The sequence below is a fragment of the Asparagus officinalis genome, chromosome 8 (assembly GCF_001876935.1).
Source record: "Asparagus officinalis chromosome 8, Aspof.V1, whole genome shotgun sequence".
NCBI classification, from domain to species: domain Eukaryota; kingdom Viridiplantae; phylum Streptophyta; class Magnoliopsida; order Asparagales; family Asparagaceae; genus Asparagus; species Asparagus officinalis.
This window is the reverse complement of record NC_033801.1, coordinates 50,989,280-51,005,078: the sequence shown is the minus strand read 5'-3', so window position 1 is coordinate 51,005,078 and position 15,799 is coordinate 50,989,280. Positions and strand designations below refer to the sequence as shown.

General features: G+C 35.0%; 1 protein-coding gene across 5 annotated transcripts in view; it reads left to right on the top strand.

Annotated features, from left to right (window-relative positions):
• LOC109851508 (probable helicase MAGATAMA 3) overlaps positions 1,673-15,799 on the top strand; it is a 25,513-nt gene continuing 11,386 nt past the window's right edge. For all 5 annotated transcript variants that reach the window (XR_002249861.1, XR_002249862.1, XR_002249863.1 and 2 more), the window contains exons 1-10: positions 1,673-1,871; positions 1,943-2,084; positions 2,224-2,357; positions 3,217-3,414; positions 10,742-10,939; positions 11,095-11,130; positions 11,689-11,774; positions 12,002-12,049; positions 12,929-13,037; positions 13,114-13,219. Coding sequence is in view for 2 of the 5 variants with exons in the window: in XM_020421680.1 (XP_020277269.1) it covers positions 1,764-1,871; positions 1,943-2,084; positions 2,224-2,357; positions 3,217-3,414; positions 10,742-10,939; positions 11,095-11,130; positions 11,689-11,774; positions 12,002-12,049; positions 12,929-13,037; positions 13,114-13,219 (1,165 nt within the window). In the remaining 3 variants the exon portion in view is untranslated. The remainder of the gene's footprint in view (positions 1,872-1,942; positions 2,085-2,223; positions 2,358-3,216; positions 3,415-10,741; positions 10,940-11,094; positions 11,131-11,688; positions 11,775-12,001; positions 12,050-12,928; positions 13,038-13,113; positions 13,220-15,799) is intronic.

Sequence of the window (15,799 nt, the reverse complement as noted above, 5' to 3'; positions counted from 1 at the left end):
ACACTACCTATGGATGGAGAAATACCTTATTTACCCCCTCCTTCTCTCTCACCTCCTCTGTCTCCAAATGTCCCCTCCTCTACTGGTGCTCTCACATCGTCATCAATCGCCGCAACCATCATCTTCACACTGCCTTCTTCGTCTCGGCATATATTATCATCGACTACTCCATCTCCTCTGCCACCATCTCCTATATCTTCATCACCTCCTTCACTGATATTCTCGTCTACCTCACTATCACCATCTTCACCGCTAATGTCATCACCATCCCCATTATAGTAGGTACAGTTGAGGAGGAAGAGGACGGAAGGGATGACAATGGTATTTGAGAGCATAAAGTAAGGAGATGGGGTCAAAGGCGATGCAGGAGAGGGGTATAACTATCCATTAAAAAAAGTTAAAAAAAAACTAGAATATGTCTTATTTGTTTTAACACCAACTAACTAAGGGGCTAATATCAACATTTCACGCAATTTTGAGGACTAATATCAAATATGAAGATCTGAGGGACTAATATCAAAAGACTTATGATTTAAAGGACTAGTATCTAAAAACCCATTAGAGAATTAATGGACAAATTTTCAAACCCAACCCATTTGAGTTTTTATTTGCAAAAAACGACCCGTTTCTAGGATATTTGCAAAAACCGACCTGGTTTCAACGTCAGCGCTGAAACCAGGTCGGTTTTTGAAAAAAAATTTCCGAAACTTCACGGGAGTTGAACTCCCGTGAAGTTTAGCAGCTTTTAATTAATCTACTAAACTTCACGGGAGTTCAACTCCCGTGAAGTTTCTTAGTTCAAAAATAAAATTTTTGAATTGTGAAACTTCACTGGAGTTGAACTCCCGTGAAGTTTAGCAGCTTAATTAAAAGCTGGTAAACTTCACGGGAGTTCAACTCCCGTGAAGTTTCGAATTTTTTTTTTCTCAAAAACCGACATGGTTTCAGCGCTGAGGCTGAAACCAGGTCGGTTTTTACAAATTTGTTTGAATGGGGTCGTTTTTTGACAATAAATTCCTAAATGGGTTGGTTTTGAAAATTTGTCCGAGAATTAATACATTTTAATACTATAAAGGGCTAGTTACAGAATAACCAAAGCTTACCTCATTTTAATCTTATAAGAGCATCTCCAACAGCTTCTCTAAAAATTTGTCCAAAATGGGGAAACAAAAGTCATATTCTTCAAATTATTTTTACATCAACTCCAACAGCTTCCCCATTTTGAAAAATCCTTTTTTCCTCCAAAAATTTGGAGAATGCTGCAGATTTGGGGAAGCTTCCTCATTTTTTCTCCTCCATCCCTATTTTGGGGAATGATATGGGGAATCTGTTGGACCAAAAACCTAACTATATTCTCCAAAAGTGAGAAATGAAGAAGCTGTTGGAGATGCCGATTGTTTTTTCCCCAAGAAAATAACATGCAAGTCAACAAAATCTCTAATACGTCAGAGTTTTTCTTTCTCAAAAACTAAATTCAACTAAATTTAACTTTCATACCCCAAAGTTTAAAAAATAACCTTAATGTGAACTTTTTGTTAAATTTTTCGTTGAAGCTTTAGGCGCTTAAGTGCAAATAACCCTGCCAAAAAAACCATGAAGAAATGACACGTACTTTACCCCCCATAAAAACTAGCGACAGCTTTCATCTCCCGACCAACAAAAAAGATCCCCAGCTAAACCCCAACACCATAAACCCTTGCCGCAAAGCTCTCTCCTTTTAACAACCAAGAAAGCGCAAAAACCGAACAGATTCGAATAGAGAAATGGCGATCGAGAAGTCGAAGCCGGCGAACCTCGCGCCCTCTACCCTCTCTCGCTTCAAAAGGATCGTCCTCGGTTGGGATTACCTCCACCTCCTCAGAGAATCAAACGTATCTAAACCCTTAAAACCCTAGACCCCTTTCGCGATTTCAATCCCTCTAATTTCCTTCACGAATTGCAGAAGAGGGACAGAGCCGGCGGCCGGGGATTGAAGCGAGTCAAGAACAGCTTCGAGGATCTCGATGAGTACATCAAAGTGTTTGAGCCGCTGCTCTTCGAAGAGGTCAAGGCTCAAATCACCCAGCAGAACGATGAGGAAGAAGGTAATGATTTGATTTTTTGGGGTTTTTTTTGGCACATATACCCCCAATATACGGCCGACCGGGGATATTTAAAAGGCCCAGTTTGTTTTTGAGTCTTATGAATTAGGTTTTGTTTGTCTTACTACCTTCCCTTTGACAGAGAGTAATTGGGACAGTGGTGGAATCGCTAAATGTGTCGAATCTGAGGGGTTTCATATGGTGGATTTGGTAGTTCAAGATGCTTTTCAAGGAGAAGTATCAGAGAATGATCTGTTGATACTTTCGGAGAAGGAGGTAAGATTTTTTTGCTTTGTATATTTCACATAATTTTAACTGTAGATTATAAAATTTAGTCTCAATCCTCACTGTAATTTCGACATTTTGACATAGGGGAAGAGAATGTAGGTATCAGAGCAATATAGGTTCAAATCCCATCAACTACACATTTAGAGCAGATTAAAACAAATATATTGTTTGTGAGTCCAGGTTTCATCAGCCCATGAAAATGATATTCAATCTGGGTGGGCATGTTAAAGTATTAAATTACAAACCATAACTTCAATCTATGCAACGGAAAAGGACTTTATGATTAAACAACAAAATTCATCAGTCTAACTTAGAAAATAGATTGAGCAAGGTATAGTAAAAGTCTTACTATAAAAGTCTGAAAGGTCTCCTCTTGCATTGTATTCGAGCTTAATTGTCTGCATTTGCCATGTTGTAGTTTCTAAGTAGGTCCCAAGATATTGCATAATTTAAGATTCTTTTGTCAAATAATGATAAATTCATTCACCTGCAAATTAAGAAGTGTGTGAGCGGAGTGGAGTTCATCAGTTAAGGAGCTTTTTTGCATCACATGTAGCATCAAGATCAAAGAACTTTGTCTGTTTAAGTTTTTATTGTGGAAACTATGGGAAAGTGAAGGGCTTTGTTTGGAAGGTGAAACAAGACACTTAGTTGCTCGGCCTATATTGAACATAGCTCCTTTTGAACACAATAAAACTCTTGATGGCACCTATTTGTACACATTTATTTGATTGATTTATAGAAGAGTAATTAGAGATAATTTTTTTGAAGCTGGTATTGGTCTAATCTGAATGAGTATAATATATTCTGTTTATTTAAATACTCATGGTTGCTACATTTTCTGCAGTTTACAGAAGGTGAGGTTCCTGGTGCTTACTGTTTTGCATTAGTGGAACATCGTGGTTCTAAAGAAGCTCTTAAGCTAATTACCTTCCTAGATGGAGAGGTCAATCGGTTGGATAAAGTTGAAGCTGAATCCAGTACAAGGCTGTTGAAAATGCTTTCAATTCTTAAGGAAAGTGATAAGTTTATACGGGTGAAAAAAGTAAGTTGAACTTACATAATTGAGACTAGGAATTCAGTTTTTCATGTTGCCGATATACTCGTGAACCCTGCCTGCGATATCCGTCACTCTTAATAGTGTCCTTCAAATTTGCTAATTAGATACATTAGTTTGTATTTTATAAAAGTTATGTCCACTTGTCAAGCCTAATTTTCTAGTGAGCCTTTCATTTTTGCAACTTTTGCTCGAACATCTCTTGTTTTTGGTGGATTATTCTCGAAAGCTGTTCCTGATTTAAGATTTGTCTGAAGAATATGCTTCCTCAATCAACCAGTTTGACAATTTCTAGATTGAAATGATCCTCTCTCTCTCTCTGTGTGTGTGTGTGTGTGTGTGTGTGTGTGTGTGTGTGTGTCTGTCTCTCATCCAAATGTTACAAATAGTCGTAACAAGTAGTGTCATCAAAATGTTTGTCTGTGTGTGTGTGTGTTTGTCTCTGTCTCTCATCAAAATGTTACAAATAGTCGTAACAAGTTGTGTCATAAGCTTACAAGAGTTGCTCTTACAAATTATGGGAAAATAGATATTGAGAAAAGACAGAATATGAAAGGGGAGCCTATGAGGATGGTTGATGAGCTCCCTGCTGATGGGAGAGGCAAACCCTACAGCCCACATGAATGGGGCCGTGAGGGCTGCTGTCTTTGCTCTCTCTCTCTCTCTCTCTCTCTCTCTCTCTCTCTCTCTCAGAGGCACTCACTACCCCCCTCACACATGAGATTGCTGTGTTTCTACCTCTGTTGGCTCTCTCTTAAACCCATCAGTTGTATTTTTCATATGGGCCGACTATGACGATTCTTCGTTAATTTCTTTGAATGGTTACCAGATTGATAAGGGAACTCTGTTGCACAACATTCTTAACCAGGTAGTTGATGATTCACTGTAAAGAAGAATACAAGAGAAGAATCTTTGCTCATCCAAAATAAAACTAGCACTAGAACCATCCAAAAGATGTGTGCTATAATAGATGAAAGTGACATGCCAACAAAAAAATCTAATTACTAAGCATTAATTAATTGCAATGGCATTGATCAACAAATGAAAGATAACATATGAATGACATACTAGGAAGATAAGGCAAGGGTTATCTATAGTAGCCTAACTTGTTTCATATCATAGTAATCTAGATACTAGTTAAAATGCAAGTGCATTATCCACATTACAGAAATGAAAAACAGAAATAACAAGAGATCACAAAATTAGCGAAGGTGATAAATGTGTACATATATGATATATTCATGGGCGGGTTTGTATAGGAGAGGCAGTTGCACCCCTATGAATTTCAAGATTACATTGTAAATCTTTCTAAAGTTGAAACTGCCACCCATATTATAGTAGATATGCACCCTAGAAGATGATAAAGTGTATTGTGTACACTGAATAGTAAGCAATATTAAAATACGATGCAATGATAAAATATATTGAGTGCATTCCCAAAATGTACTATAGTTTTATAATATTATATTTTTATTTTTAGGTTGATAGATTCTTATTGTCCGCCCCTCTTAAGAAATTTTTTCTAAACCTGCCAATGCATACATTCAATTATATTTTTATTGATTTATTTGTTAAATGACTTTATGCTCATGAAATTTTGTGAATATTAAAACTATGTTGTAATTTGATTTTAAATCATATTCAAATCCTAGAGGGTAAAACAAGTCTAGAAAATTGGGATGGTAGTTCATGAAGGTTTTTTTTTGTGTGTGTGTGTATGTGTATATATATGTGTGTGTAGGCTAAATTACCAAATTGGTATTTAAAGTAGACCCTCTTTACCAATATGGTATTTAAAAAAACTTTGACGACATTATGATATTTTATTTTGATGCCCTTTACTAGTAAGACCCTTTCTCTTACCGGCGACGAAAATTTAGGGCAAAAAAATTATTTTAACCCTCTACGTCTCACATTTATTAAAATACACCTTAAGATTATTCTCTTTTAAAAAAAATTCAACTCTTTCATCTTTTTTATCTTTTCTTTTCTAAGCCTTCCTTCTCTGCTTCAACCGCCACATGAAAGACCACGATCACCTCCATGTCGTCTTGACCTAAGTATCCTCGTAGGTTTTCTTGGGTCAAATGGAAATAGGAAGGGTGAAATGCTACAAAAGAGACGAAAACTGTAATTTTGAGAAATGCACAACATTGGGTCGATGGTGGGCGAGTTCTTGCATGAACGATGATCAACTTTCTCCAATAGAGTTTGCATGCATGTGAAGGTTATAAAGTGAATTAATGGAGACACTTGAAAAGGCTTCATTGCTTGCAAGGAGAACATTGAGGACATCTTTGTATATGAAGGAGGATCGAAGGCGGGTTTGAGGTCAAGAGGAGAAAGGGGTAGCAATTTGATTGAGTCGTGCCAATATCCTCATGTGTGCTGAAGGGGTTGCTAGTGTCGATGAATTATGCCGCTTTGAGGAAATACCAATGATGGTTTTATGCGGATGATGATCATGGGTTATGGAGGAAATTGAGTGGTGACGCTTGGGATTTGGAGGGAGGCTGTGGAGATGGCCGACATTGGAAGTTGGTGGTGGAGGGCGAAGGTAACTAGGGTTCTATGACTGACGGTGCAGACAAAGTGTTGAAGAGTAATCCAGGGTTAAAGATGGATTTTTGACGGTGGTTGTCGGAGAGCACTGCCAAGTTAGAAGAGAGCTTCGGGAAAAATGAAAAAGATGAAAGAGTTAGGAAAAAAATGAAAAAGAGAGTAATTTTAGGTTGTAGTTTTATTAAATTTGAGAACCAGGAGTTAAATAAAATTTTTCTGCAGGAATGGGAAAGCAACGGCTCTATTGGCGGTCGACCGGCGGAAATATCGGTCGACCGCTATCCAGGACAAAAACAAGAAAAACAGGTATAGACTTATCCGGTCGACCGGTGCGGTCGACCGAAGGAAGCTCTCGGTCGACCGCGATCATTTTTGCCGCCGATAAGAAAAAGGGTCTTATTAGTAAAGAGGCTCAATAAAATACCATAATTTTAGGAGAGCATTGCCAAGTTAGAAGAGAGAGCTTCGGAAAAAATGAAAAAGATGAAAGAGTTAGGAAAAAAATGAAAAAGAGAGTAATTTTAGGGCGTAGTTTTATTAAATTTGAGAAGTAGGAGTTAAATGAAATTTTTCTACAGGAATTTTTGCCGCCGATGAGAAAAAGGGTCTTATTAGTAAAGAGGCTCAAAATAAAATACCATAATGTCACCAAGTTTTTTAAATACCATAGTGGTAAAGGGGGTCTATTTTAAATACCAATATGGATATATTATATATATATATATATAGTATATATATTATATATATATAAAGAGAGCGAGAGAAATAAGTATGCTTGCCGGTACCAAACACAAATTTTATGTTGCGTAGCTGAGCGTGACGATTCCCCATCCCTCGCTTCCATTCTCAACCCACTTTCCCAACCCATGTGAATATTAGGCCCCGATTTCAATGACGTGAAGGCAGAATATTGCCTACCTCACTACTAAGCATAAAAACTTATGTGCTTGGTATTCAAACATACCCTATTTTTCTCATATATATATATTATATATATATATATATATATATATTATATAATATATATATATATATTATATAGTCTTTCTCTAAAAAGTAGCATTAAAATTATTTAATTCTTTTTGAAATAACTAAAAATTATTTTATATATATATATATAATATATATATATTATTATATATATATAGTTTTTCTCTAAAAAGTAGCATTAAAATTATTTAATTCTTTTTTGAAATAACTAAACAATTATTTTTTATGATAACTAAACTATTCTTGATTAAAGTATTAATTTTTAAAATAATTGGTTATTTTTAAAATAACTAAACTATTCTTGATTAAGATTATTAATTTTTAAAATAATTAGTTCTTATATTTTTAGAATACCAATTTATCTTCTTCTCTTCTCTACTGTTTTATCTTTAACAATCCAAATCGCTTATTAATACTATTCAAAATACAATGATCAACTATTTTTTAATTTTAATTAATTTAATCAAGAAAATTTTAAAAAAGTAATACTAAAAAAATTAAATTTTTTTATTGAAAGTTAAAAGTGATCAAACTGAAAGATGGATAATTTGATGAGTATTGAAAACTACTAATGAAAAAAGGTATACAATATATTCGCAAATTTGATTCCTGAAAATCAAATTTTGTATACAACAATTTATTGATTGAGAGGTTGATAATATATTTACTAGTACTTACCTATGCAATGCATGATACTAACTAGTACTTAATGTTATAATATTACAATGTATGATACTTATATGTATAACTCATATATACAACTCCTTATCAACTTATGTAACTATATTAAATTTTTTGAAGCAATTACTACCTTACTGCACGACTTTTGATTTTGATCTTTATTTAGCACCCTAAATTTATTCCAATCCTTAGAAGGCGAGATTCTTTGTGGGAAAAAGAGGTTTGCATTAAAAGGAAGGGGAAAAAACATGATCATAAGAAGAGACCACAATACTCTAAGCCTCCAAATAAACTATGGAAATCCTTTACGAAAAACTTAAGCTTTAATGAATTGCACTTAACTTTGATGAACTACACATTGTACAAGAGCTCATTTTACAGCCATGAATAAGTTCTTTTCCATGACAACAAATTATCATAACATAGTCAATATGCCCAAATATTAAAATATTTTTGAAACTTATTTAAGATAAGATTCTTTTTAAATGATTAATGTGAGTGTATTATAAAATTTCCCCCCAAGTTGTGATCATCCCTCATTTTTATCTCTAATCATAGTTAGCACTAAAATTTTATCAATTTCTCCCAAATGTAACGATAAAGAGGCAATTGTGCTTCCAACATCTAGATTTGACAGAATATTCCCCTCAAATCAAATGGTAGTTAACTAGAGGAACGATTTCGCAAGTCCCTATAGGACTCGAGGGACTAAAGATTTAAGGGGCTTATGTCTTTAAAAAACTCTTTTTAATCAAAAGTGTTTGTCCTAAACCATTTTGATTTAGTGGTTTAATCTAAAAAAGATAAACCAAAATGACTTATTCTCCGAATTTTTTTGGGGACCATTAGAAAACTAGTGGAAAAGTTTTATTTGTAGACCACAGGATTCTAATTCACAATAAACACTTGAAGTGCCATCTCAATTGTCCCCAGGTTGGTCCCATATCTTAGTTTGTCACAAACTCCAAAACTCAAGCATGATCGTACATAACTCAAAAGGAGCAGCTCTACTCCCTTCTCCCCTCTTCCTCCCCGCCCTCCCTCTCTCATTATGCGGTCTTCAGTATGAACTCAAAATTTTGAGGAGATCCATGGCGGCTCTAGCTAAGGTAACTAAAAAAAAATTAACTTTTGATAGTTGTTCTCGATAAGAAAAGATACTTTTTTGCTTTGCTTTAGTTTAGGGTTTTGATGAGAGGTTGAATGTGAATTGCTAGAATTTGAGAGGGAAAGATAAAGTTGAAGTTTCTTTTCCTAAAATGTTGGTATTGATGGAAGTGGTTCTACCTAGCAAAGGAAAATGCAATGCCCTCTTAGTTAGAAGTATGAGATGTTCATTTTGTAGTTGTCTTATTTTAACAATGTATATATGGCATCACTTTTTTTTAAACATGATTTTAGGACGGAAGCCTAATTTCACTAAATGAAACAGGAAAGATATATTGTCACAATTTTAAATGCTCTAAAGTTCCTTTTAGATTAGGATTGAATGTTGATGGTTATTGTGACTGAGCTATGAACTAGAATTAGAAAGTGCTACTGTGTTATGCTATTTTATGTGATAGCTTATTTGATATGGTTTCTATCTCATGAGTTCATTTAAGTTACTTATGATTGTAAGTGATTTCTCGTGTGTTTGATAGCTTAGATAATAACATTTATATGCAACAAGTTCTTTATTTTATATATGGCACTTCATTATGCTTGGGTAAATACTTTTATTCGTTTATTATTTATTAAAAATAATTTTGGATGTGCGCTTGGTTATGTTGGCAATCCTTGCTTGCTTAATTAGCTTCAAAGGGACTTTTATTGAGAACAATGTGAGTCCGAAAATAGCCAATAAAATTGTCTCATAAGTAATTTGGTTATAATCTAAAGGAAATTATATAAGCCTAAACAATACATTTGTACCTTATATTTCCCCTCTGAGACCTACATATTAAGAAGGTTTCAAAGGGACTTAAGAATGGGAAATATCAGTGCAACTTTGCTCGCATGAAGAGAGGACAAATTAACGTTGTGTCCTTTAAGTGTTAGTATTGTTACAAAACAGCCTGTCTATTAATGCTAATGCTACATAGAGCTAATACATTGGGAAGAGAGAGAAGGAAATAAGGGTGCACAGAACTACATAAATTTCCTTTATGTACTAAATAATTTCCTTTATAGTGAAACTGACTTTGCTCAACTTTTGCTTAAAATTCATTTGATCTATGACACTCCGATATTGTCAACAAAATGGTTACATAAACAGGGAAGGAAAAAAGAAGGGGGACGTCTTGAGGCAGTAACATGAAAGTAGTAAGGGAGGAGGGGGAAAAAAGAGTTTGAATAGTGCGTAACCAAGTTTTTAACTTAATTTCATTATGCTTGTAAACTTTCTTTTGCCACGTGCATTATACACGTGTTAACTTTTGTCAGTAGTTGATAGCCTACAATTTTGAACTTTCGTTATGTTTAAAATATTAAAAATGACTCTCATCATAGATCAACATGTCGATTGTAATTAAAAATCACACCGATATGGGCATAGTGCAACAACATGTTGTGTGTACAAGAATGCTTATGCTTTAAAGTTGATGTGTTCTAGTAGTTACTTAAAGAGTTTTAAACTATGGTTTCCAGGCTGATAGTTTGGTCTAAAGCTGGAAGTTGACATGAATCACAGGTGATGTAACCATAGCTTCCACAAGGGGTCGTTCTTCTTCCAATATGTTACCAGTTAGCTGGAAACAGATCATATATTTATCTGTTCAATGATCTGATATGATGTCATCATATTATTCAGATCACGAAATTGATTACTTAGGAATGATTTGTTAGGGCCCTATATAATAACCATTATTTGTGAAAAATTGGTTTTCGAAATGAGTGGAACAAGTTTAGCTGGTTGACTTGGTTTCTTTCTTTTTTTTTCCTTTTCCGGAACCCTTTATATTCCTTCCAGGCAGTTTTTGTTCAAAAAGCCAAATAATTTAAGAAAAAATATTCACCCACAAATGGTACTGGACCTGTTTCTGGAGGTAGTTTGCTGTCAGAAGAGTTGAAACCTCATTTATAACTATTGGACTTTTTTCAGCTTTGCAGTTTATCAACTATCATGCGCGAGTATGTGGGTCTACATTCTGTTGCTTCTCTTCCTTTCAAGGATTTGATATTATCAGCTTCAGAAAAATTAAATGCTAGGAGTTTGGACGATCATGAATGGAATGTTCCTCGACCACTCATGAGTTACCTCAAAGATTACTTGAATGATTCTCAGTTAGATGCGATACATGTGAGTCCTGCCCTCAACTCAGTTACCGTGTGATTATCTAACGAACTTCAATCGTAACGTTCACATTGTGACATAGTAGCAGCTGCTTTTTGTTCCTTTATCCTGTTATATCAGAATATATTCACCTGACGACTCAGTCTACTTCTTTGATGTAGGCAGGTCTTTCACGAAAGAGCTTTGTTTTAATACAGGTTTGAAATTTCTTACATTTTCTATGGGCAACGTATTTTCTTCGTTCTAGCATTTGGGGTCTTTCTTTTTATTGTTCGAAACAGAAGTAAAGAACATACCCGTTTTAGATATAATTAACATTTCTGATATAGCTACCTAGGTATGGCATTCAGCTAATTGAAGATTTGACGAGGGAATAAAATGTTGTGTTGAGACTCATAATTTTACATTCAATTGGGTTCTCAAATATAATATTTCTTAAAAATAGAAACAAAATTTAGTGCACAATATGCTATTCTTGTATATTCAACCAGCTCGTTTAAAAAAATTCAACTGAAACATAAAAGTGCTGAAAGGTTGTGTTTGTTTGAAAAACAAATAGGCGTAAAATCATAGAAAAGAAGGATTTTGATCATATTTTTAGCACCATCTGGCCCTTCCATTTTAATACCAAAGCAAAAATCAAGCAACGTGACCATTTTACTGTGTCAAGATCTTTTAATTTCAGACACTTACCCATTTAGTTTTCCTTTTGTGTAACTTGCTCTTCTGCATCCTTGCAACATTCTCTCTTCTAGGGTCCACCGGGGACAGGAAAAACGCAAACAATTCTTGGGCTTCTCAGTGCTGTTCTTCATTCATCCCCAGCAGCAGTGCAGTCTAGGTAACTTCATTCTTTATCCTTTAAATCTTTTAAGTTGATAGGTCTTAAGAAGAGTATGATTTCGTCTATTTGCCTTTCTTCCTGGTTGTTTATAGTTCAAAGGATAAACAAGGGATCTCACTATCTTTTTCTTTTTCTAGAAAATTTAATTTACCCTTACATTAAAATGTTCTGTTTATTTTTTTATTTTGATTTTGATTTTGATTTTTTATTTTTGTTTGTTGCAGAGGGTCGTCTGCTTCTAAACATAGGTTCGAGTTGCCATTGCAGGATAAGTATGTCCTGCTTCTTTTGTTTATCTACTAACTGTCAAGCTTGATGTACCCACAACCAAATTTCTTGTGTGCATGAGCATGGAAATTATTTTGCCGAATTGTACTCCCTCTCAAAAGTATTTAAGTATCCTTCTGGCCAATTAGGTCTGGACAGCGTATAAAGATGCATGCCATTTTGACTTGTTCTATCCTCTTTAGCATTATATTGCATTTGCTCTCTTTTAGAATTGGTAACTACTATCAGTATGTGTATGACAAATTAAAATTGTCAAGGTGATAAGCCTACTTAAAATGCTCTATGATTATCCATTCCCTAACCATCAAATTTATTTTACTCACAAGGTAACTGGTTAACATTAGCCTATTAGACATTATCTTAGCTCTCCTGAATTGAAATTTCCTGCATTTATGATTTTTCTTTTTTTGGGTTGTTTTTTCCGGTTGGGGGTGTCCAATTTTGCGTTTCGCTAGACAACTGATTATCACAAGCTAGAGCGAGTTTTACAGGCTGGTTGATATTATTTTGTAAACAAATATGATTCATTATCTTTGTCCCTACACTGTTGTGGTCAATGCTGATTCTAGAAAAGCAGCTAGAGACAGTTTTATCTATATCACAGTCGTTTATTTCTGGTCCATATACCAACATGAAATATGCACAACTATCTTCACATAAAGCGGCATAATATGACAAGCGTATTGAGAATTAATTTTCTTGTTTAACTGCAATATCCTATTACTTCTAATTGTTATTGTTGTGATACATGTATCTGCTGCTTTAAATTGCCATGTCCTGTCATGTTTTTTTTAAAAATTATGCTTTGATTTAATCAATTTTCCCTTGAACTAATTTGTGTTTGCCATGATTTATATCCCTAGATATCGTAATTGGGGAAAAGCATCTCCATGGTTAAGTGGTTTGAGTCCAAGAGATCTGATTGTGCCCACTGACGGTGATGATGGGGTTTTCCCTATTAGGAACGAATTGGTATTCTTCATTGTATATTAATCTTTTTGACAAATCACTTCATTTTTATTCCATACATTTATATTGTCTTTCACAGAAACCTGAGATTGTAAATGCTAATCGTAAGCACCGGGTCCATGTGCTAGTTTGTGCTCCATCTAACTCCGCACTTGATGAGATAGTATTGCGTGTTCTACACACTGGTAAGAAAATTCAGTATCTTCACATGGTTCTATTTTAGCATACATTATCAGTACTGATTCTTGAAGTTGATGGATTTAATTAGATCGATTAGCTGTGTTATTATTTCTGCTTATCTTCTATGCCTTGAGCTTTTTTTTTGGGGGAATCAAATAAGCATTTGTTAATTAGCATTTTAAAAAAGTACAGCCTGGGTGGAAACAACACCCAGACCACCTAAATTTTCTCTAGGCGACTCCAAGTAAACATTGGGGGGCCTTGGACACTTAAACAGACTTGCTCTGCATCGAAAATGTTTATGTGAACAGCTTAAGCATATTATTGGCATGGAAAAATGTCAAACCCGCTACTCATGATTAAGATAAGCATGCTATGTGCTATGTTGGGGATCATTCGCACTCCCCAAACCACCCCCTCACAACCCCCCCCCCCCCCGCCCCCCACCCCCCCCCCCCCCCCCCCCCCCAAAAATAAAAAAAAAAGCAACAACCCCACGAATGCCTATCTATGTCTCGACCTTGGTAGAATTTGATTATTTCTTTTGACGTTGCTTTTCCGAGTTCACTTTCAACAATCTCGCTCACTGATCGGAATGAAGAATGTCTTCATGGAGTATTGTTTGGTTAAACTTCATGGAATACTAGTTTATGTTTATGGAATCCTCTTTGCAACAATTCACTTGAAAAAGCAAATCTGGGAATCATCTCCCACTTGTTATATTATTTTGATATGCATTCTAGCTGTTCGCTCTTTGTTGAAATAGATGAAATTATGCTACGCATGCAATCTTCATAGAAAAACAGTATATCATTGTTGTCCTTCATTGCCTGCAGCACTACTGAAATTTTCAACACCTAGATCTACAGTGGTTAGATGCTTATGGGTTTTCAATGAAAATTCATAGAATAGGTGTCTTCCCCCGTTCTGTTCATTTGCATGAGAGTGTAAATGTGTAATTACTGATCAGTATCTTCTCATCTATTCCGAAACCTTTGCGTGTCCTTGAATTGCATAAACTAAATCCCGCCCATATATATGCGTGACTTTTTGCTAAAGCAAGTCATCTAAACCTTGTGTCTCTAGCTTCTATCTAATTATCTTCTGCTTTTAGATTTCTTGTCAAATCCTGAAAAGGTGACTTAATGGTTCTTACTTATTAGGTTCTTCTCTAGATCATGACAGTTGACATGAGAAGGATTATCATGACTCTGTTGTTGCATTGCTAAGTTGCTGTTTTATCATGTGGTTGATAGTCACAAGTTTCATAACTTATGAGTACGGTTTAGGGTCAACTTCAAGCATCCTACCTTTCTTTATTTGTTACCTTGATAAAGTAATGGTCCTTGGTATACTTTTTACCAGGCATTTACATCAAAAGGTTCCCTTAACATTCTGTTTATCTGGAATGTCTGTTGATCTCCACGCCTCCACGCTAAACACTGATGGAGCCAGGTTACCACCCCCCCCCCCCTCCCCAGCCAAAAAAAAGAAAGAAAGAAAAAAAAACCTGGCTCCATCAGTGTTTAGCGTGGAGGCGGGAGCATCAAAGAGACCACCCCCCCCCCCCTCCCCAGCCAAAAAAAAGAAAGAAAGAAAAAAAAAACCTGGCTCCATCAGTGTTTAGCGTGGAGGCGGGAGCATCAAAGAGCATTCCAGATAAACAGAATGTTAAGGGAACCTTTTGATGTAAATGCCTGGTAAAAAGTATACCAAGGACCATTACTTTATCAAGGTAACAAATAAAGAAAGGTAGGATGCTTGAAGTTGACCCTAAACCGTACTCATAAGTTATGAAACTTGTGACTATCAACCACATGATAAAACAGCAACTTAGCAATGCAACAACAGAGTCATGATAATCCTTCTCATGTCAACTGTCATGATCTAGAGAAGAACCTAATAAGTAAGAACCATTAAGTCACCTTTTCAGGATTTGACAAGAAATCTAAAAGCAGAAGATAATTAGATAGAAGCTAGAGACACAAGGTTTAGATGACTTGCTTTAGCAAAAAGTCACGCATATATATGGGCGGGATTTAGTTTATGCAATTCAAGGACACGCAAAGGTTTCGGAATAGATGAGAAGATACTGATCAGTAATTACACATTTACACTCTCATGCAAATGAACAGAACGGGGGAAGACACCTATTCTATGAATTTTCATTGAAAACCCATAAGCATCTAACCACTGTAGATCTAGGTGTTGAAAATTTCAGTAGTGCTGCTGGCAACGACAAACATTATTCTATGCATCAATCAAAGAGAGATCAAATATTATAATGTATAATTAACTGTCATATATGTATAAGCGAAAAAAGAAATAAAGTAAAAATTTTACGTAAACAGAACTTAGTTCATTTCAACATATGAATTCATCGTTGAATCAATACATTTCAATCTTCTAAACTCTCTTTTTGAAATATATCATACTTAGTTTTTCCACAACCAAAAACTATAAATTATAATCTTTTTGAGAACTTGATAAATTGACAATTATACTATTAAACTATCACATTTATAATATAGTTGTAGAAGTACGCATACCCATTCAAACTCAAATCCAAAAAAAACTTTCTTGTA